Source organism: Microcaecilia unicolor, chromosome 6 (assembly GCF_901765095.1).
Source record: "Microcaecilia unicolor chromosome 6, aMicUni1.1, whole genome shotgun sequence".
In the NCBI taxonomy this organism is placed as follows: domain Eukaryota; kingdom Metazoa; phylum Chordata; class Amphibia; order Gymnophiona; family Siphonopidae; genus Microcaecilia; species Microcaecilia unicolor.
This window is the reverse complement of record NC_044036.1, coordinates 125,969,614-125,994,051: the sequence shown is the minus strand read 5'-3', so window position 1 is coordinate 125,994,051 and position 24,438 is coordinate 125,969,614. Positions and strand designations below refer to the sequence as shown.

The following is a 24,438-nucleotide window of genomic DNA, read 5'->3' as shown; positions in this document are numbered from 1 at the left end:
TTATAAAAAGTATGCATTTAGAACCTAATGCTAACTGCATAAGTCCTTGTGGATATCAACTCCTGAATATTTTAAGAAAAATTTCTGTTTTATTTATTAGATTTCACATAAAATCCAGTCATACTTCATCCCCTGATATGCTGTAAATTATATTATGATCATAGGGACTAGCATTCAAAAATGGAAAGAGAATGGGACTTGATATACTGCCTTTCTCTGGTTACAATCAAAGCAGTTTATATATTATATACAGGTACTTATTTTCTATCCAGGACAATGGAGGGTTAAGTGACTTGTCCAGAGTCACAAGAGGCTATAGTGGGAATTGAACCCAGTACCCCCTCATTCTCAGACTCCTGCACTAACCACAAGGCTACTCCTCCACGCAAAAAAAAAAAGCTGAGCTCCTAAGTTTAGGCACTTAGGTTAGTTGCCTAAATTTACTCTCCTATTCTCAGTGAAAATTAGGATCTTATACTATGATATTACTTATCAAAATGTGTATTCTTTTATAAACTTAGTGCCCTGTTTACTAAGCCATGCTGTAGATGAGCTAACTTTTTAGCGCACACTAAAAATTAGCACGTGCTAATGCTAGAGACACCCATAGGAATATAAGGATATCTCTAGCATTAGCACATCTTTTGACTAATGATAACAGTTCTAAGAATTTAACAACTGCTTTCTAAATATAAGCAAAACAAATTTATTCAATTGTTCAACTTTAAATCAAGTGCATAATACTAGTAACCATACTATCATTCACTCACATATTACTCTCTATATCAGTACACAACGGTGCTTGCTGAAAAAGACATTAAACATGCATAATGACCTAAACTAATACACATGCAAAACTGCCTCTGAATAAACTCTGCACATGCTAACTTTTAGTGTTCACTAAAAAGTTAACGCACCTACAGCATGGCTTAGTAAACCGAGCCCTTAAGAGGTTATGGCACAACATAGGTTACTTTATTATAATAGCTTTCATGTTTTAGTCATATTACTCAGTAAAATACATATAAATAACAAATATGTAGGACAATTTGTTATGTACTGTTTCATAAAATAAGTGTCTGGAAATAGCTTTTATCCTCCCTTGATTTCAGGTAACAGAAACTCGGACTGGTCCTCTTGGCTGCAGTAACTATGACAATCTGGATTCTGTCAGTTCCGTCTTGGTTCAAAGTCCAGAGAATAAGATTCAACTGCAAGGTATGTGAGCACAATTTTTCAGTCTTTGTTTTTATAATTTTACCTTGGAGTGCGGGTTGACCTTCATCTCAAGGTAGTACATTTGGTGGATCTCACCTCAAGCATTCTCAGAATAGTTATATCTTCCAGTCCTTTTGTATGACAATATCATAGAAATTTAGGGCAACAGAGCATTACTTCATTTCAAAAGTACAAGCATTTATAAGTCATATTTGCCCCCCCCCCCCCCCCCCCATTTACTAAGCAGTAAACAGCTTAGTAAAAGTGAATGGGCTGTGTTGGCATTAGTGCAAGGCAGCCAGTAGCACAGCTTAGTAAACAGGGGGTTCCTAAGGCACCTTCAAAATATTAGTATCCATAAAAGTTCTAATATATGCTTAAACATTTTTATTAATATGAATGTGTGAAATGAACTGAAAAAAATCTGGGAATAAATCCACATTTTCACCCACCCTCCACACACACAATTTTGCCTATACTTACCCCTATCCGTTCATTTGCATACTGTAAAACAATCCTATACCAATTTATAAAACAACAGTGAAAATATTTTGTGAAACTTTGATTTTTTGTTACATTTGTACCCCATGCTTTCCCACTCATGGCAGGCTCATTGTGGCTTACATGGGGCAATGGAGGGTTAAGTGACTTGCCCAAAGTCACAATAAGCTGCCTCTGCCTGAAGTGGGAATTGAACTCAGTTCCTCAGTTCCCCAGGACCAAAGTCCACCACCCTAACCACTAGGCCACTCCTCCTCAATACTGCAATAGCTTATGGAATCTTGGGCCTCTGATTTTAAATTGAAACTTAATAAAGATAAAACAAAATTTCTAATATTAACTAACAACATTCCATCCAATTCCTCAAAACAACTTTATTACTGATGACAAATCTTACTCTCTTGACCAAACATTGAAGATCTTGGGTACCACTATAAACCAATGTTTATATTTTGAACCACATACAGTGGTGGAAATAAGTATTTGATCCCTTGCTGATTTTGTAAGTTTGCCCACTGACAAAGACATGAGCAGCCCATAATTGAAGGGTAGGTTATTGGTAACAGTGAGAGATAGCACATCACAAATTAAATCCGGAAAATCACATTGTGGAAAGTATATGAATTTATTTGCATTCTGCAGAGGGAAATAAGTATTTAATCCCTCTGGCAAACAAGACCTAATACTTGGTGGCAAAACCCTTGTTGGCAAGCACAGCGGTCAGACGTCTTCTGTAGTTGATGATGAGGTTTGCACACATGTCAGGAGGAATTTTGGTCCACTCCTCTTTGCAGATCATCTCTAAATCATTAAGAGTTCTGGGCTGTCGCTTGGCAACTCGCAGCTTCAGCTCCCTCCATAAGTTTTCAATGGATTAAGGTCTGGTGACTGGCTAGGCCACTCCATGACCCTAATGTGCTTCTTCCTGAGCCACTCCTTTGTTGCCTTGGCTGTATGTTTTGGGTCATTGTCGTGCTGGAAGACCCAGCCACGACCCATTTTTAAGGCTCTGGCGGAGGGAAGGAGGTTGTCACTCAGAATTGTACGGTACATGGCCCCATCCATTCTCCCATTGATGCGGTGAAGTAGTCCTGTGCCCTTAGCAGAGAAACACCCCCAAAACATAACATTTCCACCTCCATGCTTGACAGTGGGGACGGTGTTCTTTGGGTCATAGGCAGCATTTCTCTTCCTCCAAACACGGCGAGTTGAGTTCATGCCAAAGAGCTCAATTTTTGTCTCATCTGACCACAGCACCTTCTCCCAATCACTCTCGGCATCATCCAGGTGTTCACTGGCAAACTTCAGACGGGCCGTCACATGTGCCTTCCGGAGCAGGGGGACCTTGCGGGCACTGCAGGATTGCAATCCGTTATGTCGTAATGTGTTACCAATGGTTTCGTGGTGACAGTGGTCCCAGCTGCCTTGAGATCATTGACAAGTTCCCCCCTTGTAGTTGTAGGCTGATTTCTAACCTTCCTCATGATCAAGGATACCCCACGAGGTGAGATTTTGCGTGGAGCCCCAGATCTTTGTCGATTGACAGTCATTTTGTACTTCTTCCATTTTCTTACTATGGCACCAACAGTTGTCTCCTTCTCGCCCAGCGTCTTACTGATGGTTTTGTAGCCCATTCCAGCCTTGTGCAGGTGTATGATCTTGTCCCTGACATCCTTAGACAGCTCCTTGCTCTTGGCCATTTTGTAGAGGTTAGAGTCTGACTGATTCACTGAGTCTGTGGACAGGTGTCTTTCATACAGGTGACCATTGCCGACAGCTGTCTGTCATGCAGGTAACGAGTTGATTTGGAGCATCTACCTGGTCTGTAGGGGCCAGATCTCTTACTGGTTGGTGGGGGATCAAATACTTATTTCCCTCTGCAGAATGCAAATAAATTCATATACTTTCCACAATGTGATTTTCCGGATTTAATTTGTGATGTGCTATCTCTCACTGTTACCAATAACCTACCCTTCAATTATGGGCTGCTCATGTCTTTGTCAGTGGGCAAACTTACAAATTCAGCAAGGGATCAAATACTTATTTCCACCACTGTATCTCAAAGATGATATCAAGCATTTTCCACACACTGTGGAAATTGTAGAGATAAATACCTCTCTTCTTCAGTTCAGTCTTCCACACTATTACCCAACCCAATTGTCCAAGTTCAATTACTGCAATACAATCTATGCAGGAAGCAAGACCATGCTTCTTAGAAAGCTACAAACTGCCCAAAACAGCACAGCTCAGCATCTAATTGAATTGCCTTCACTCAATGCATTACCAGCCTCCAGAGATTATCTCACACTCCACTATCCAAGTTGTAAAAATGTACGATGCAACTCTATTTACAATGCAGGCTTTTTATACCAAAGTACTAAGCGATGGAACTCAATACTGAAACAGTTGAGATCTACAAGTAATTACTTGCGCTTTTGCAAACTTTTGAAACCGTTCTTGTTAAGTTTCTCCCTCGATAAAGAACATAATTGACCACAGCTCTATCTTGTGATCCCCAGTTCTCTCTTGTTATATTCTATCTTCACATCAATTACTCTTCAATTCTATGCTCAATGCACTAATAGATTCTTACTTGTATAATTCATTTCCTTTATATAAACTATTGTACTGCTTTATTGCATTAATATTAGTTACATATGAGCCACACTGAACTCATTTTTGTATGGGATTGTGATACCCTGAGTGAGGATTGGGGGTAGGCCTCTGGAATAATACAGCCAGACAAAGGGCTATAAATTAAAATAAGTGTTTATTTAATTGGATCCTGATGCATGTTAACATCACAGGGCTAGGAATACAAGGAAAAACACCTTTACTATTCAATAAGTTGTGTTAAGCAGGCCTCAGGTTGGCAAGGCCTGAACACATTCTGTGACTGGTAGGGTAGCCCTGCCCCAAACACAGCCTGAGAGCAGCTGAGTTGACAACAAACCCAAAGAAATGCTTCCTGGGAGGACAGGATATCCAGGTGAGGTCCAGAAGGTGGAAGAGATCATCCAAGTGTCTGTACCTCAGCCAAAAAACAAGTTTGGGCATTCCTGTGTCTAACAGTTTATTACCGGTGGTTTATCCCAGGTTTTGCTGAGAAGGCTGAGAGTTTAATTATACGTTGCATGACAAAATATTTTCTCCAATTTGTTTTAAATTTACTACTTAGTAGCTTCATTGCGTGTTCCCTAGTCTTTGTATTTTTGGAAAGAGTAAATAAGCGATTCCGAAAAGAATGTGTTATTGAGCATAGAGGCTACTTTAATTTGGAATGGCACAAGAGATCAAGTTGACCTTAACACATTATCTATATAACAAGTAGAATAGAGGGGCAGAAGGGGGGCAGATGGCTGAAGGGAAAGGTATGTGAGTAACGCTGGTCTTGTTCAAGGGATTAAGCAGGGAGCAGAGATCTCCAGTCAATTTAGGGGTCCTTTTACAAAGGAACATGAGGGCCTCTGTGCATCCAGTGTGCAACTAATCGGCATCACCACCTGCCTACTGTGTGCCCTGGGTGATAATTCTAAATTTGGAGCTCCAAAAACCATGTGGCGCTTACCCAGCAGTAAACGGCTTTGTGAGCGAGCTGCATGCCTACTGCCTGGGTAGCATGTGACACCTTAACACTAGGTCAATGGGTGGCAGTAAGTTTTCAGCCAAAAATGGACACGCGCCGCTTTTCTTTTGCTTCATGTCCATTTTCTGGCCCCTTTAAAAAAGGCCTTTTTCCCAGGATGCAGCAAAAAATGGCCCAGCATGTGCCGAAAAGACGAGCTTGCACTGCCGCAGGCCACTTTTTGCCGCGGCTTAGTAAAAGAGCTCCTTAAAGAGCAAAATTGAGAGGGCTGCCCCCTATTACTATGCCTAATTATTTGACACCTACTCCAGATTTGGGGTTACCCCAAAAATCTTAATTTATTTCTTCTAGCTAAAGAGACACGTTTGTAAAGCAGCTTTCTTGTGGCAGAAAACATTTTAAATATCAGATTTTAAAATATAGTAAGCAATAGCAGATGCTACAAAGCACAATTAAATAGCCTAGTGGCCTAGTGGTTAGGGTGGTGGACTTTCGTCCTGGGGAACTGAGGAACTGAGTTTGATTCCCACTTCAGGCACAGGCAGCTCCTTGTGACTCTGGGCAAGTCACTTAACCCTCCATTGCCCCAGGTACAAATAAGTACCTGTATACAATATGTAAGCCGCACTGAGTCTGCCATGAGTGGGAAAGCGCGGGGTACAAATGTAACAAAAATAAAAAATAAATCAACCCTCGTATCTGCAAGTATTGTAATAGGGATCAGATCTGGGTTATAAGGCTGTTTAACAACACGTTTTAATTTTGTAAATAATAATTCTTTCTTATCATTTAGTCATTTTCAGTCTAATTTTTTTGGTTGTAGTTGCCAGTGATGATCCAGAGATACTAATTGGAATAGATACAATACCTAGATAGAAATGACATTAACATGTGTTCTACTTCAAAAATCTAATGTGTAGCTTAACCTTCAACTAGGACTTGATCCACTTTTCTGCCATTGATTCTGTTCCCTGTTCAGCTTCTCATTTTAGCTTTATATTAAGGAGAAAGACTCATTTCTTTAGAAATGCACTGACTAAACAATCATTGGCTTGGATGTAAAAAGTTGCTGTACCCTGGCTGTACCTCTAACAATTCAGAGGGAAGTAAGCTCTTGGAATCGTGGTAGTTAGAGTAGTGCTTGGCCAGTGCTTTAAGTCTATTATTCTGCAGTAACTATCATAGCAAAAATCTATGAAAATAGAGACTGGAAACCTTCAAGTAGGTACAAGTAAAGAGCCTCTCAATGTTACCTCCACACTGCCCATGGGGATCAGATGATGCTGAGAAATATGCTTGAGATACACTATGCTGTGTTTGTTCAGACTGAGTTTACAGTCTTAGAATGTGAAATATGGTTGAAAAATGAAATTGGTATACTCTCCAATCTGAACTCTGTTCTCTTGTTTCTCTGCTACCAGTGTAGAAATGTTGTTCAGATGATAAACAAAGGTTTCTGTGCTCTATAAGCAGATGGATTTATTTAGTGCAAATTTCCAGCTCAGATTGCAGCACTTAGGGAAAAATCAGAAATTAAGTTTTCAATCACTCCACCATTACTGATGTGCATGGGCAAAGTCTTTTATTGCAAGCTTTTATTTTTTAATGTTTCCATTTGTATGCATCTGCTAGTAGTGGCTTGTGGATCTCTTACATGCAAGTTTCAATATGTAATTTTATAGGTGAATTATTATTAATTAACAAGGTGACAACGGTCTTGATTTGTCTTATTTGGTATCCCCACTTTGTCTTCATGAGATGCCACTGAGACAACACTCTAGTACACTCAATATATTAAGCGAGTTATCACATCATGCGTTTGCTCTCATTCCAACAGAGGTTTTATATTTCCAGTGGGATTTACACTTCCATTGTGCCAGTATAGAAATAATTTCTTTTAGAAGCAATTCCAGTAGAACCTGCTTAGGATATTTGGCAGTAGCATTGTTAGGGAAATTGCTATTATGTCAGTTTACAACACATTGTTTGATGTCTGTTGCTTCATTTCCATTGAAATTGTTAGAGAGCTGGAGCTGCTTAAAGCAGATCAGACTGAATGGAGGCATGATGGGCAAGTATGAGTTTTACTAAGTTAGTTTGTTCTTTTCCTTCTGAGCCTTCCATGGTTCCTGAAGGATGTCAATACATTTGAAACTGTGCATAAATCAGCATTAAATGCCACGTGTTTGACAAGCTGTTTCTACCATTGCCTTTGTTGTTCTTATGATATAGGATTCATTCGTGTGACTTTCTGCTGGAGAATTTTAAAGTATATGTTTGGTAAACTTTTAAAAGATGATTTTCAGAACCATTCATGTGTGTGAACATCTATGCACCATGTATAGAGAGTTATTTTTGAAGCAACTGTTTTTGTAAATAGCAGCTTTTTCACATGTGGGGCAATTCTATAATTGACACATAAGAATAGCCATACTGGGTCAGACCAATGATCCATCTAGCCCAGTATCCTGTTTCCAACAGTAGCCAATGCAGGTCACAAGTACGTGGCAAAACCCCAAATAATAGCAACCTTCCATGCTACCAATCCCAGGGCAAGCAGTGGCTTCCCCATGTCTGTCTCAATAGCAGACTATGGACTTTTCCTCCAAGAACTTGTCAAAACCTTTTTTAAACCCAAATATGCTAACCACTGTCACTACATCCTCTAGGAACTAGTTCCAGAGCCTAACTATTCGTTGAGTGAAAAAATATTTCCTCCTATTTGTTTTAAAAGTATTTCCATGTAACTTCCTTGAGTGTCCCCTAGTATTTGTACTTTTGGAACAGTAAAACATTGATTCACTACTATGAGTTCTACACCACTCAGGATTTTGTAGACACCAAGATGTAGACATGATCAGTTCCAGTTCTATAATGGTTTCTAGATGCATCTAAGCCATTATAGAATATAGAACAAAGCCACTGAAGTGTGCTGAAAGTTTGGCACATCAACATTATTTTTATGCCAATGCCTGGTGTAAGTTGGCGTGCTATGTGCACTATGCAATGTGTGCAACTGATAGCATTCTATAAGTTACGTGTGTTGCTTACCGACACACTCATGACATGCCCATGAACTGCCCACATCTGTGCCTCCCCTTGTAGTTGCATGCTAAGCAACTTATGTGCACTGATTAAAGAATAGCACCTAGCACTTATGCACGTAGATTTCAAATATTGGTTCCAATCTAACACATATATGCCCTATTGCCACTAGATTTCATATATGATACTTGGAGTTGAGCATGCAAATGTGGATGCCCATCTAATTTGTGTGCACAACTTAATTGACTAACGAGCCAGTCAGCGCTGATAATTGGGCAGTAACAAGCAATTGTTGGCAATAATTAGAACTTATGTGCACATCTTTTTAGGCATATTTTATAAAGAAGTGTGCATAGATTCAAGTGCATGGATCCAAAAAAGGGGCATGGCCATGGGATAGGCATGGGTGGGTCATGGGCATTCTTACATTTTATACATGCTCTTATAGAATTAGCAGGATCCATGCCTAATTTACATTTGGGAATTTACACCATGTTTTTATTGGTATAAATGGTCACGCCTAAATGTATACACTCTATATGTTTTACTGGTGTGGTATTTAATCGGAAGAAAAAGCCTCAAATACGGATAGATACTCCTTTGTTGGGGTTCAATTGATCGTTGGAGATTTTACACTCTATCAGCTCTGATTATATATATAAAATTCACACCTAAATATAGTCATAGTTCCCAGCACTAAGCACTATTCTATAAACCATACCTAACTGTAAGCATGGTTTATATAATAGTGCTAAGTGCTATATTTTTTGGCATCAATTTTTTAGGTGCCATTTATTGAATCTAGCTCTTGATGCCTAAACTTAGGCATCAGCTTATAGAATTACCTTTATTGAGATCAGCCTCCTTTGGAACTAGTCTAGGGTTTAGACTGAAGAGGAGCCAAGGCCAGTCCACCACTACATAAGTACATAAGTATTGCCACACTGGGACAGACCAACGGTCCATAAAGCCCAGCATCCTGTTTCCATCAGCAGCCAATCCTGGTCACAAATACCTGGCAAGATCCCAAAAACGTTCAATAATTTTATGCTGCTTATCCCAGAAATAAGCAGTGGATTTTCCCCAAGTCATTTTAATAATGGTCTATGGACATCTTTTGCTGGCAGAGTAAGAGGTGGCTAAACAATAGAAAGCTAGCTTTGCATTTTACCTGACGGTAAAGAATTCTATCTGAGGAGTGCCTCAGTTTTGAAACTAGATCTGTAGGAGTCTCTTGGAAGGCTGAAGAACTCTGTCCAATCTGTCTGTCAGTTGTTTTTGATATCTCAGTAGGCAAGTGGCTTGAATGGCTATCTGAATGAGAACCACAAAGTCCCAAATCTGTGCTGCGTTTCAGCATGACTTTTGTGGGGTCCTGGTTTAATATGGTTTGGCATTATTAGGCAGTGTGAATGTAGAGTGGATCAAATCCAAATTAGTAAGTGGGGTGTGGGAGGGGAGAGATAAATGATCCAGTTAGTTTCACCCATTTTTATGCATCTGCCCTATATCTTCTTGTTTGTTGATATACGTCATTGCCATTTGGGTTTCTCTTTGGATTTACACTAAGTGATCATGGACAAGAGGGGGCAAATAATTTAAGGAAGCAAATTACTGCTTTCAACTCCAGGTGATTGATGTGAAGTAGTTTTGTGGCTTTTTACTAGGTATTGTGAGTGATTTGAGTGCAAATGTGTGCTCCCTAGTCCATGTTGGAAGCATCCATGGTAAGTATACATGATGTTCCTCAGGCACAAAGCAAAACTCTCTGAGAAGGTTGATCTTTGGAGTTGAGACTTGTTCCAGTGGAATCAGTGGATCTAGTCTTTTAAACAAAATTAGTTTACAAGGTCATGACAATCACAGGAACTGAGGTGTTTGTGACTTCCTTCATTGAAACTTGCCAACAATATTAGGAACCACATTTGTACTTTATCTTTTGCAGAAATCATATTTGGAATGCCCTGCCAGTTGAGATTCAAAAGTTATCATATGTTTGATTTTAGCAGAAAATTGAAGGACTTTTTCTTTTAAAAGACTTCTTTGAAAGTACATAATTCTGAAAAAATGTTGACAGTTTTGAATTTGCAAATTTAATTTTGAGGGAAGTGCCTAGACTATTGCTCATTGATAGACTATGAGTACTGAGGTTTAAGCTAATTGTATGAATTGTTTGCTATTATATTAATCTCATCCGAATGCTAAATGTCATGTTTATTGTAACATCATGCCTATGCTGATTGTGTATAGTTTATTGAAATCCCTGAGGACTTTGGACTTGAAGATTATTATTGTATATTAAATAAATCCATTAAAGTATAAAATTAACTGGTCATGTTAAAATAGTGATAGCATCTGTCACAAAACAACTGTGCCTCAGTCGCAGCCCTTTCCCACGGAGGCTACCTTTTCTCCCATTCGCCCTGCACAGCTAGCCGTGGTGGCGGCGTTGGCCTACTACTTTCGCCCTCCTGCAGTTTTCAACCACTCCTCCTACCACAGTCTCACTGCTTCTCATCCTTTGAAGTCCATTCCATCCGTCTATTCTACCCACTGCCACTCTGAGTTGCAGTCATCTACCGCCCCCCTGATAAGTCCCTCCCTTCCTTCCTTACTGACTTCGATGCCTGGCTCTCCGTTTTTCTTGAGCCCTCATCCCCATCCCTCATTCTTGGTGACTTCAACATACACACTGATAACCCATCCGACTCATACGCTTCTCAATTCCTCACCCTAACTACCTCCTTCAACCTCCAACTGAGCTCTACCACCCCTACTCACAAATCTGGTCACTGTCTTGATCTCGTCCTCTCTTTTACCTGCTCGCCCTCTAATCTCTGTGTCTCTGCTCTTCCCATTTCTGACCATCACCTGATCACTTTCACACTTCATCACCCTCCCCCTCAGTCCCGCCCAACACTAACCACTACCTCCAGGAATCTCCAGGCTGTTGACCCCCCCACTTTATCCGCTAGTATCTCCAATCTCCTCCCGTCCATCACGTCCTCCGAGTCCGTCGACAAGGCTGTTTCCAGGTACAATGCCACTCTCTCCTCCGCCCTAGACACCCTTGCACCGTCTGTTTCCCGTCCCACAAGGCACACTAATCCCCAGCCCTGGCTTAACCCTTGCACCCGTTACCTTCGCTCCTGCTCCCGATCGGCTGAACGCCTATGGAGGAAATCTCACACCCATACTGACTTCATTCACTACAAATTCATGCTATCCTCCTTCCAGTCCTTCCTATTCCTCGCCAAACAGGACTACTACACTCACTTGACTAATTCCCTCAGCTCTAACCCTCGTCGTCTCTTCGCCACCCTCAACTCCCTCCTCAAAGTGCCCTCCGCTCCCACCCCCTCCTCACTCTCTCCTCAATCACTGGCTGACTACTTCCGCGACAAGGTCCAGAAGATCAACCTCAAATTCATCACTAAACCTTCTCCTCCTCTTCATCCTATCACTCACTCCCTCAACCAATCAACCCAGGCCTCCTTCTCCTCTTTTCCTGATATCACCGAAGAGGAAACCACCCATCTTCTCTCCTCCTCGAAATGCACCACCTGTTCCTCAGACCCCATCCCCACCAACTTACTTATCATCATCTCTCCTACTATCACCCCTCCCATCTGTCATATCCTTAACCTCTCTCTCTCCACCGCAACTGTCCCTGACACCTTCAAGCATGCTGTTGTCACACCTCTCCTCAAAAACCCTTCACTTGACCCCCACCTATCCCTCCAACTACCGCCCCATCTCCCTCCTACCCTTCCTCTCCAAAATACTTGAACGCGCCGTTCACAGCCGTTGCATTGATTTTCTCGCCTCTCATACCATCCTCGATCCGCTTCAATCTGGCTTTCACCCACTTCACTCGACAGAAACGACATTAGCCAAAGTCTGTAATGACCTGTTCCTCGCCAAATCCAAAGGTCATTACTCCATCCTTATTCTCCTCGACCTATCCGCCGCTTTTGACACTGTCAATCACAACTTACTTCTCGACACACTGTCCTCTTTTGGGTTCCAGGGCTCTGTCCTCTCCTGGTTCTCCTCTTATCTCTCCCATCGTACCTTCAGAGTACACTCTCATGGCTCTTCCTCCACCCCTATCCCGCTCTCTGTTGGAGTCCCTCAGGGTTCTGTCCTTGGACCCCTTCTTTTCTCTATCTACACCTCTTCCCTGGGCTCCCTGATCTCGTCTCATGGCTTCCAGTATCATCTTTATGCTGATGACACACAACTTTATCTCTCCACACCTAACATCACTGCGGAAACCCAGGCCAAAGTATCGGCCTGCTTATCTGACATTGCTGCCTGGATGTCCAACCGCCACCTGAAACTGAACATGGCCAAGACTGAACTTCTTGTCTTCCCACCCAAACCCACTTCTCCTCTACCTCCACTCTCTATCTCAGTTGATAACACCCTCATCGTCCCCGTCTCATCTGCCCGCAAACTCGGTGTCATCTTCGACTCCTCCCTCTCCTTCTCTGCACACATCCAGCAGATAGCCAAGACCTGTTGCTTCTTCCTCTATAACATTAGCAAAATCCGCCCTTTCCTCTCTGAGCACACCACCCGAACTCTCATCCACTCTCTCGTTACCTCTCGCCTTGACTACTGCAACCTACTCCTCACTGGTCTCCCACTTAGCCATCTATCCCCCCTTCAGTCCGTTCAGAACTCTGCTGCACGTCTTATCTTCCGCCTGAACCGATACACTCATATCACCCCTCTCCTCAAGTCACTTCATTGGCTTCCGATCAGGTACCGCATTCAATTCAAGCTTCTGCTACTAACCTACAAATGTACTCGATCTGCAGCCCCTCCTTACCTCTCAACCCTCATCTCCCCTTACGTTCCTACCCGTAACCTCCGCTCTCAAGACAAATCCCTCCTTTCAGTACCCTTCTCCACCACCGCCAACTCCAGGCTCCGCCCTTTCTGCCTCGCCTCACCCCATGCGTGGAACAAACTCCCCGAGCCCATACGTAAGGCCCCCTCCCTGCCCATCTTCAAATCTTTGCTTAAAGCCCACCTCTTCAATGTCGCCTTTGGCACCTAACCTCTACCCAGGAAATCTAGACTGCCCAACTTGACATTTCGTTCTTTAGATTGTAAGCTCATTTTAGCAGGGACCATCCTTCTTTGTTTATTTTGTACAGCACTGCGTAACCCTAGTAGCGCTCTAGAAATGTTAAGTAGTAGTAGTAGTAGTAAAACGCCTAGCCACCTGTCAGGGACTAACCCCGTGGCCACTTAGAGGGTCTATCCCCAGTGCAGCTCAGGTCTGCCTGCACCTGCCACTTGTGCTCTACACTAGCACCCTCCTCCGACCGACTGGGTCACAACTGCCTCTTGGCGAGTCTCCCACTCTCAAAGTATCCTCAGTGATTTCTAGGTTACTAGGGCCACACTCCCAATGGTCCCACATTTCCTAGGAAGCACTCACAGACCCAACACACAACCTACCAGTATTCTTAGTCAGTCCAGACAAGCTGAGGCAATAAACTAAAAATGTTTATTGTCATGAAAAATTAGATCAATGAACAGAAAATGTGCAATTATAAAACTATCTAAACATTTGTTTACTATCTAAATAGTACCTGGGAGGTTCAGGACATATAGCTGCTCACAGGTTATCAAATATAACTGTTCTCATGGCCTCAACAAAGTGAACTTTCTCTCTCTTCTCCCTGGCTACAAGTGGGGCAAAAGCCAGTATATCCTAGAAGAATTGAACTCCTGGGCCAATCAGAGCCCAGAACAACAAGATTTCAAAAGTAAACTGTATCTTCTTTCTTTAGTCTGGAACAGATAGGAAGTAACAGCCATTCCTCTGTAACAGCTTTAAACATAAACATTCACCACTTGCTGGCCAAGCTAGAGAAATACACCAAGAAATAATCAATACAGTTTACATTCTTAAAAACAACTGTTTTGTCACAGCATCTAAAGTGAATTATATTTTAGGAGTAATTTCTTTCTTTTCCAGACACTTTCTATAAAACACTCAGGGGTCAATATTTAATTAGGTCTAAGTGGACAGGAGAGGCTTAAACCCGACTCAGCAGGCCATCCCTATATATCATAGCTCATAGAACTATTTGTATAACATCAAGAGTGACTAGTATAGATAATTTAAAAGACAATAAGTAGGGTAGTCACTAATGTTTAATAAGAGAATAATACAAGTTGGCCAAATAATTTGTGTTAAATAGCAAAACCATGCATCATTTGCCTAAGTGGTTCCAATAAACCAACACAATCAACATAGGCATAAAATTGCAATAACATGACATAATCTGGCATTATCTCGCCAGAGGCACTGATCCACCAGCACATGACCTAATACTCCCAGGGAACCTCTTAAAGGGACTGGTGCCTGCATTTCAAACTTGTTCCACAATACTCCTATCCACCCCAACACCAAATCTCCACACGACCTACCCTGACACCATTAACACTCCCCAAATCTCAATTATCATCATCCTACTTGTCACCCTTAAATACTCCTCTGGGACCTACCAAGGAGTTCCCTGGTGGCTCATGGAGAGCAGCAGAATCAATCCACAGGTACACACCTTTATTTGGTAGCTTTATTCTCCATAGTAATTCCATGAGACTACAACTAAAAGTTGGTATGCACCATTTTGAGGCCACCAACCAACAAGGCAGGAGTGACAGAGACTACTTCTGCTGCCTAGGGAAGTTCTGGTAGGTGTCAGAGTTGTGAGAGTTGGGAGGTATGGGGGTAAGGGATGGGGTATGGCATTTGATTGTCAGGGAGGTGGTTCATTGGTAGATAATGACATTTGGCAATCATGGTTTATGTGTATTTGACACCAGCCACTTTAAAGTAAAATCTATAGCCTAGGCACCTGCATTTGAATGTGTCTTGCACCATAAATGTATAGAATACTATATGCAAGTATCTGTACATTTGTCCATGGAAGTGCTAGCAAGGCACCTAAGTGCTTACTTTCTGTGTATGAGGGGGTATATAGAACACTGTCCCTCACCCTTAAGAATGATCCCTCAGTATTTCAAGCCACATTAGAACTATAAAAGGCAGGGCCATAATGGGGTTAAGAGGGCCCATATCGAAGGAGTGAAGACCTACTACATACACCTTCACCACATTCTTGTGAACTGGAACCAGAACAGCCAGGTAGGCCAAGTTTAACTTGGACCTTGCAACTTTGCATGTTGGATCCAGTCTGAAGTAGGTTGGCTGGTGAAGTACTAAAAACTGTACTGTTAACTCTGGGAACCAGACCAGAGTCAAGAGAAAGTATTGCCTTACCAAGAGATTGTAGTACATGCAGCGGTCCTGCAGGAGCAGGCCATGGAGGACATTCTTATATTCAAAGACTAGTTTTGCACTTCATTTCTCCTTCCCCTGTGAATTGAACAGGACCCACTTTTGCTCATTCTTACCTGCTATATGGTATCTCTTTATCCGGGCCCCCCGCTCACCCTTGCTCACAGTATCATAATGTGGTTTTCACATCAACAAATAAATTAGCAGTTGTACCAAAATTTGTGTGTGTGTGTGTGTGTGTGGGGGGGGGGGGGGGGGTTGTTTAACTGAAAAAGTGGTTGTAAGAAATTTCAGAGTTTGGAGAAATAATCAGTTGGAATCTAGGAATCAGATTTCTTCTGTGATTAGAGCACTGTTTGCTAATTTGAGATTGATCAGACATCTTGGAATGTAAAGATTTGGAAACCTTGATTCATTCGTTTGTTACAGCTGTAAGTTCATGCATCCTTGCTGCGTTTAGGTGTCTGCACTTATATCAGGTCTATGGCTGGTGTAACTGCAGGCATATAAATGTTGTGCATGTTGATACTGGGTTACAGTAATATTCTATAATGGAACTTGGGTGCCCAGATGCTGTTATAGAATAGGCTCCTAGCAGGCATCCTCAGTGTACTTAAATGGAGGTACCCAGTTTTATACTTCCCCTTTTTAAAAAATAGTGAGCCCTACTTAGGGCCTGTAATTTTTACATTACTTCAGCCAAGAATAAACAATTGGATGTTCAGCGTGCGGTAGTGCATAAGTACATAAGTATTGCCATACTGGGAAAGACCAAAGGTCCATCAAGCCCAGCATCCTGTTTCCAACAGTGGCCAATCCAGGTCACAAATACCTAGCAAGATCCCCCCAAAATACAAAATATTTTATACTGCTTATGCCAGAAATAGTGGATTTTCCCCCAAGTTCATTTAATAATGGTCTATGGAATTTTCCTTTAGGAAGCTGTCTAAACCTTTTTTAAACTCCGCTAAGCTAACCGCCTTTACCACATTCTCTGGCAACGAATTCCAGAGAGTGAGTGACTTACAAGCTGCTTCCAGCCTCTGTGAAGGGGAGCAGAGCCCAAGTCCATAAGGAGCCTGTCATAATGTTAGAAGGTCTTAATAAGATTTGGAGAAGCAGTTCTGACATTTAGATTACCCTCTGTGTGTATGTTGAAGGGTCCAAGGTAGCTCAGGTATAGTGAAGAGAAGAGATCTGTACTCTCCTTAGATAAGTTTCTTTAAAGGAAGGGGGATGAAAGAAAGGGATGAGAACTCTTGGAGTAGGCTACCAGAGTTTAATTAAGGATAATCCTCAATTCCATGATTATTGTGCATTACTGTATAACTGAACTATAGTGGCCAGAGATAAAACAATCACTGACCACTACAACTGAATACCAGGCTAAATATTTTTCACTTAATTTAAAACACAATTGGCTTCTTTTACAAAGCCATGCTACCGATTCCCGCACGGCAAATGAGAGGAAGCCCATAGGAATTGAATGGGCTTCCTCTCATTTGCCACACTGGGAATCAGTAACATATTAACATAGTAGATGACAGCAGAAAAAGACCTGCATGGTCCATCCAGTCTGCCCCACAAGATAAACTCATATGTGCTACTTTTTGTGTATACCTTACCTTGATTTGTACCTGTCCTTTTCAGGGCACAGACCGTATAAGTCTGCCCAGCACTATCCCCGCCTCCCAACCACCAGTCTCGCCTCCCACCACCAGCTCTGGCACAGACCGTATAAGTCTGTCCAGCACCATCCCCGCCTCCCGGCACCGGCTCTGCCACACACTGGGAATCGGTAGCGCGGCTTTGTAAAAGAAGCCCAATGTACCCAATTTGTATTACCTAAAGAACAAATTGGAAAATAGTAGTCATTACAGTACATACAATAAGTTTTTTGTTTGTTTGGCTACACCACTGTAAAATGAGACTTTTTCATACAATAAGTGATCAGTATATATTTTCTTCAGCTGTTTTCTTCCATTTCCCTCCCAGCTGCTGTCCATTATAATTGGTTTCTCTCTATTTCTGCATTGGAAATTGACACTAACAGCTAGAGGCAAAATTGCAAGTCCAGAGTTTGCTTCCCTACTGCACAGCTCTCGCAGACTGAACTATATATTCAACAGCACTCCAAACTGTAAGACCGATGCAGTCCCTTCCCTGCCAGAAGGCAACCACTTCTGTAAACCCTCAATCTAGAGAACATTGTTAGTTACGAGTGTTAAGATTCTGAGTGCAACTGGGAATGCAGAGAATTCAAACTTTAGATTCCTATAGCTGAATTTGTATACTAATCCCTTCTAACTTTCTAAGGCAATCACAGTCAGCTTTGAATGAAGATTTAAATGTATTATTATTTTTTATTACCAGAACAATTTTCATGCTCTCTCTTTTCTGCAGGGCTTCAAGTAATTCTGCCTGATTACCTGCAGGGGCGTTTTGTTCAAGCAGCCCTGAGTTATATTGCCTGCAATTCTGAAGGGGATTTTATCTGCAAAGAGAATGACTGTTGGTGCCAGTGTGGCCCTAAATTCCCAGAATGCAACTGTCCATATGTAGACATCCAAGCCATGGAAGATAATCTTCTTCGCATTACTGAGACTTGGTCCATTTATAACAAGGAGTTTGAAGAATCAGGTTTGACTTTTTTTAAAATTTAAATTGTAAAATAAAGCAGATTTTGCATAAGAATACGTCTAGTTAAAGATTCTATACTTATGCAAGTGTTGCTATGGAATTTGGAGTTTCAAATTCCTTTTCCTGGTACTAGGCTTGAACAGTTTTTGTATTACTATATGTGTTGCCAACTCTGAGGCGATTTTGGAAGATCTACTTATGTAAAAATGTACCACATAAAAATAGAAATCATAATACATGTTTGAGGATCTGTTTTGAAGAGGTGCTGCTTATATGTATGTGCATCTAGCATTCATAGATTTGAAGATGGTGTGCTCTGCACACGGTTTGGGGCTACCTTAAATTATACTTGCATTTCTCAATATGCAATTGAAATTCATATATATTGCAAAAAGTTTCATATCCGCATTTGCACCTGCTCCTAGGCATGCATAACTTTCAGCTAACTTCTTGGACCTAGGATTTAGAGGAGTCATTCAAGGTAAGGGGGTGAATTGTGCTTGGCTTGCCTCTCTGCTGTTCAAAATTACCTCAAACAGCAAATAAAAAATGAGTTTTAGAACTTGGATCCTTAATTGGCTCCCTTTGGATGTGCAGTTTTGTCAAATTTACTATTTATATGTAGGTTCTAAAACTGCCACTTACATGTGTGACAGCCTTGATACATACAAAGCCCCATGGGAGGCCATCCCTTTTTTGATGGCTCTTTTTATAAAATAACAAAAAGGAGGTTTCTCACAAATAATTTGAAAGTGTTAAACCTAGTCTTATAATACAAAAATGTTATTATCAAAGGTCAAAATATCCTCTTCAATCCAAACTATACAACAAATGTGTCTATTGTTTAGAGTTGATCAGGTTATTTGAAAATTCATCCAGTAACTTAGTCTGATGTGAAAGCTCTACTTTGTGTTTAAAGTTCCATTCTTATTATAAGTTTGGACTGAAGAGGATATTTTGAACTTTGATAATAAAACTTTTGTATTACAAGACTAGTTTTAACACATTTGGACTATTTGTGAGAAATCTCCTTTTCGTTATTGTCTTTTTATAAAATGACTAGCCGTTAAGCCCGTTAAAACGGGTGAGTATTGGTATGGGGGTTTTCCAGGACCCCTCCCCCCGCCGATGCAGGGCCTCCTTCCCCCACCTCGCCGCTGCAAGGCCCCCTGCTCTCCCTCCTTCCCTACCAGCTCCAAGGCCCCCCTCTGTCCCTCCCTCCCAGCGCCAAGGCCCCAGTCGCCCCCCCCAGCTCCAAGGCCCGCTGCCCTCCCTCCCAGTTCCAAGGCCCCATTCCCTCCCAGCTCCAAAGGCCTCCCTCCGTTCCTTCCCCCCATCCCAGCTCCAAGGGCCCCCCTCCGTCCCTCCCCCCTCCCAGTTCCAAGGCCCCCTGCCTGCCCTCCCAGTTCCAAGGCCCCATGCTGTCCCAGCTCCAAGGGCGCCCCTCCGTCCCTCCCTCCCAGCCAGCTCGAAGGTCCCCTTCTGTCCCTCCCTCCCAGTTCCAAGGCCCCCCTCCTTCTGATACCTCCCATGTCCAGCATTTCTCCTCCCCCCCAAGGTCGCTGTCGCCGCCCCTCCCCCCCGAGGTCGCCGTCGCCGCTACCAGTTCCCCCCCCCCCCCCGGGAGTCACCGTCGCCCCGCTCCCTCCACCCGGCCCTGGCCCTCTCTTCGCTATTGAACTTACATCGCCGAAAACGTAGCAGGGCAGATCAGCTGAGCCGCCGTCGGCCTTCCTTCTCTGCCTGTGTCCCGCCCTCGTGTGATGTAACGTCGGCGAGGGCAGGACACGGGAGGGAAGGAAGGCCGACGGGAGCTCAGCTGATCTTCCCTGCTGCATTTTCGGCGATGTAAGTTCAATAGCGAAGAAAGGGCCCGGGCCAGGTGGAGGGGGGGTGGCGGCGGCCACTCCGGGTGGGGGGAGCGGTAGCGGCGACCTCGGGGGGGGGGGGGGGAGCGGTTCCCTCCCTCCCCTTCGCGCAGTTTCCCTCTCTGTCCCGCCCTCATCATCACGTATTGACGTGGGGGCGGGACAAAGAGGGAAGTCTCTACTGCGCATTTGCGGGTGAGTACGGTCACTCGCACTTTATATGTTTGATTGTTACCACAATAAATGCCATGAAATAAAATGTAAAGTATGCATGCATTTTCTCCTGCATCCTGATAGATATATTTTTTGAAAATAAATAAAAGGTTCCACATTCAGTACACATTTTGTAAAATATACAATGAATTGTGAATGCCAACTTAGACATCCCTTTTTCAACCTCGACGATCTATAGATCATTAGGTGGCTTTCCATCTTATAATTAATTCTGCCCATTTTTCATGAGAATGTATTTTTTAAAGGAAAATTAGCATTTTATCTCCAAGCTCTTTGCAGAAATAGATAAGAACTTTTTTCTATTATGTTTGCATTTTAAATGCCAGTGATACAAAATAATTTATTTATTTATTTATTTGTTGAATTTGTATCCCACATTTTCCCACCTATTTGCAGGCTTAATGTGGCTTACAATGTTCCATCATGGCATTCACCATTCCAGATTAAAAGATACAATTGGTATTACATAAAGAACATGGATAACATAATAGAATTAAGCAGTCAGTTATAGAAAGAAAACATTCAGAGTAACAGGAAAGTGAAGATGCAATACAGATCTTATTGTGGATCATTATGGTATGCTTTGTTGAAGAGAAGTCTTCAGTGATTTACGAAAGTTGATTAGGTCGTAAATTGTTTTCAGGATAATGCATCTAGATTTTAAAAAAGTGTACAATATTTCAGTTCATTTTAGTAGACTTATATGAAGCATTTTTACCTCTAAAGGGAGAAGTTATCAACATGGGCTATCATTAAGCTTTGTTATTTTACTATTAACCTCAGTTATAAGTATTTAGGTTTCATTGTATAAAATGGGACCTATGCTAAAACAGCTCGAGTCAGTGGTAAAATAACCTGTCTTAATTGTAACTCACATTATTATACCGCTAAACAGCAGGTTTCCACATAAAGGGAACAATTCTATAACTATGCACTTGCATTTAGGTGCTTAAAGGGTGCACTGTAAAATACTTCTATGAAGGAACCTAAGCACCTAGGTTCCATTAAAAAATACTAGTGTAACCTAGTATCAATATACCTAACATTTAGATGCCTACACTTATGGCAGCCGTAGAGCTGGCATAAGTATGAGTGCCTACACGTGGAAGGTCCCATATAACTTAAAGTATTTTGTAAGTTATGCACTTTAAGTTGGAGGCCCATATACTGTATGATCTGCCCTGTTTACACCCCCTGTGCAAATTTGCGCTATGTAAGTTAAACATTTATGTGCAGAATAGCGTTTAGGCAGAATTTTTGCATGTACATGAATATGCTATTATTCTAAACATTTGCATACGTAATGCATATGCAGAGTTGTCAAGTTATCCAGTTCCAGCGGAACTTGAGTGGAGGAGTAGCCTAATGGTTTGTGTAGTGGGCTTTGATCTTGGTGACTTAGGTCCAAGTCACTTAACTGTCCACTACCCCAGGTACAAAAACTTTAGATTGTAAGCCCTCTAGGGACAGATAAAGTACCTTCATATAATGTGTACAGCGCTGTGTGTGTCTAGTAGCGCTAGAGAAATGGTTAGTAGTAGTTTCAGGCTTGAGATTTTAGGCCAGTCCTGGATTTCTGACCACCCCAACCTACTGCATTATAGAACTTGCAACACTGATTTCAATGGGCAGAATCAGACACTACAAATCTCACACTGCTTTTGGCTTATAAGTTCAAAACTAGGACTGTGCCAAAATCTCCAGCCTGGAACTGGGTAATTTGGCATATTGCTGCCTAGGTTATAAAATTGCCCTTAAATGGAGCCAGAATTAATTCTCCTTCTCATAGCCGCCCTCACAATAGGGCTCTCTTCGGATCTGTGCAGTGTGACCCTCATGCGGTTCTGTTTATCTACCAGGCCCTAGACTTGCACATCTTGAATCCACCAGGCACTGCACTTTCTTTTTTCTTCTCCCCCTTTCTATTAAAACCTTTAAATCAAACCTGAAGTCCTTTGGAGAGATGGAGTGACTAGAAGTAGCAGCTACAGTTTGCAGTGCTGTGTTTTCATCCCTTTCTCCCCTTTAGTGTTGCATTTTTCTTCCCCGTTACTCTTTTTGTTTGACTTCTTCCTCTTTGAGTGAATGCCTTCTTTCCTATTCTAATGGAATTTCTTTTCTTTTCCTATTATATGTTTTTAGCCTGTACACCGCTCTGCACTGCTCAAGAAGTTAGGGTGGTCTAGCAACTCACAATAAACTCTAAAACATCTACTATAATAATTTGCACCTCCAACATTCTAAAGCTGACTGCCAGGAAGTTGAAGCCTGGTTCGTAATGTTTGAAGCCTTCCGGTGACGTCACCGTGTTGCTTGGGAAACTGCGATGCGTCTCAAGCACGGACGGACCCCTGAATAGAGCGCAGGGCCACTTTCAACACCTTATCCAGCGAGGGAGCGAGCAATGACCTCCCACCCGCTTCCACTCAAGCGTGCTGGGACCAGCCTGTGTGGGTTCAACAGAGAGGGATCGGGACAGGACGAAGGGATCTGTCAGCCAGGGGAGGCGAGCGAGAGAAGGGGGGTAGTGTGCTGCAGATGCAGTCATTTGACCCTCCCCCAGCGGCTTCAGTCCTCTCATCTCCCGAGGGAAAGTTGAGCAGGAGAATCTCTGGAGAGGCAGCGGGGGAGGAATCACCCGAAAACAGCAGCCGAGGCGGAGCCCGATGAACTGACAGGATCCAGCGCTGTTCCCAGAGGCCCCGGCCCAGTGCGAGTCTGCCCCTCACGGGCACGCGTCGGCTCTGTACCTGGTATCGCCGGCGCAAGGCGCTCAGTCTGATCCGGGGGGGGTACAGTTGCAGGCACGTGCGTGCTCGGTGGTGGGCTCTCGCCGGGCCAGGGCCTCTGGGAACAGCGCTGGATCCTGTCAGTTCATCGGGCTGCACCTCAGCTGCTGGTTTTGGGTGATTCCTCCCCCGCTGCCTCTCCAGAGATTCTCATGCTCAACTTTCCCTCGGGAGATGAGAGGACTGAAGCCGCTGGGGGGTCAAATGACTGCGTCTGCAGCACACTACCGCCCTTCTTTCATTCGCCTCCCTGGGCTTGACAGATCCCTTCGTCCTGTCCCGATCCCTCTCTGTGTAGGAGAGAAGGACTTAAACTGCCCTGACCACTCCTCACCTCGGAGACTGACAGCCTCTGAGGAGGGGGGAGGAGGAGGGGCAACGGAGGGAGGAAGAGGGGGAGGGGAGGAGGAGGGTCAGACCTGGAACTCAAAGGGGAGAGGTGCCTGGAACTCGGAGGAGAGGGAGGGAGGCAGGTAGTGGGGGCATGGAACTCGTAGGGGAGGGGGCCTGGAACTCGGAGGAGGGAGGGAGGAAGGGAGGGGGCCCTGGAACTTTGCTAGTACCCGTTTCCTTTCTGTTGGAAACGGGCCTCTTTTACTAGTAAACTATAATATGCTGGAGTAGGAACCAGTCAGAGTGCAGCAGGAGTGAAAGTGATTTAAGTGAATACTGTTAGTTTGCATTATCATTTTAGACACTATGATCTATCTATATAATTCACAACCCCAATGTTCTAAATGAAGCCACCACCGGAAGTTGAAGCGTCGAGATCAGCTTTCTCCACCGGAAGTTGAGGCATCGAGATAGCCGCTTTCCCCATCAGTGTGTGCCCCGCCCTCTCGTCACTACGTGATGACGACGAGGGCGGAGCACTGAGACTAGACGAAACGGAGTGCCAGCAGCAATGAAGACATAACCGCTCACTTACACTGCAGCACCGACAACACGAACAGCATTGACAGAAGAAATCCATTTGGATGGCCATGCTACTGCTCTCCGTATGTGAGTCACCCCCCCATCCAAAACAAGCTAGCGCCCATTTCATTGCTCTGAGAAATGGGCCTTCTTTACTAGTTTTTTTATAAATTAAAATCAGAATATGCATGATACTTTAAATTATTACAATTTAGAAAGTAATATTTTGAACCGGTTAATATGATTTTTATACAACTGGTTACATATCATCACCAACCCTAGGCAATTGGGCAGCGATTTAGCCTTATTTTGCTT

The 24,438-nt window shown here is 42.9% G+C and overlaps 1 protein-coding gene across 1 annotated transcript in view; it reads left to right on the top strand.

Annotated features, from left to right (window-relative positions):
* Positions 1-24,438, top strand: part of BRINP3 (BMP/retinoic acid inducible neural specific 3) — a 505,009-nt gene that overhangs the window by 340,501 nt on the left and 140,070 nt on the right. The window contains exons 6-7 of the mRNA XM_030207490.1: positions 1,113-1,218; positions 18,081-18,317. Of these exons, the coding sequence (XP_030063350.1) occupies positions 1,113-1,218; positions 18,081-18,317 (343 nt within the window). The remainder of the gene's footprint in view (positions 1-1,112; positions 1,219-18,080; positions 18,318-24,438) is intronic.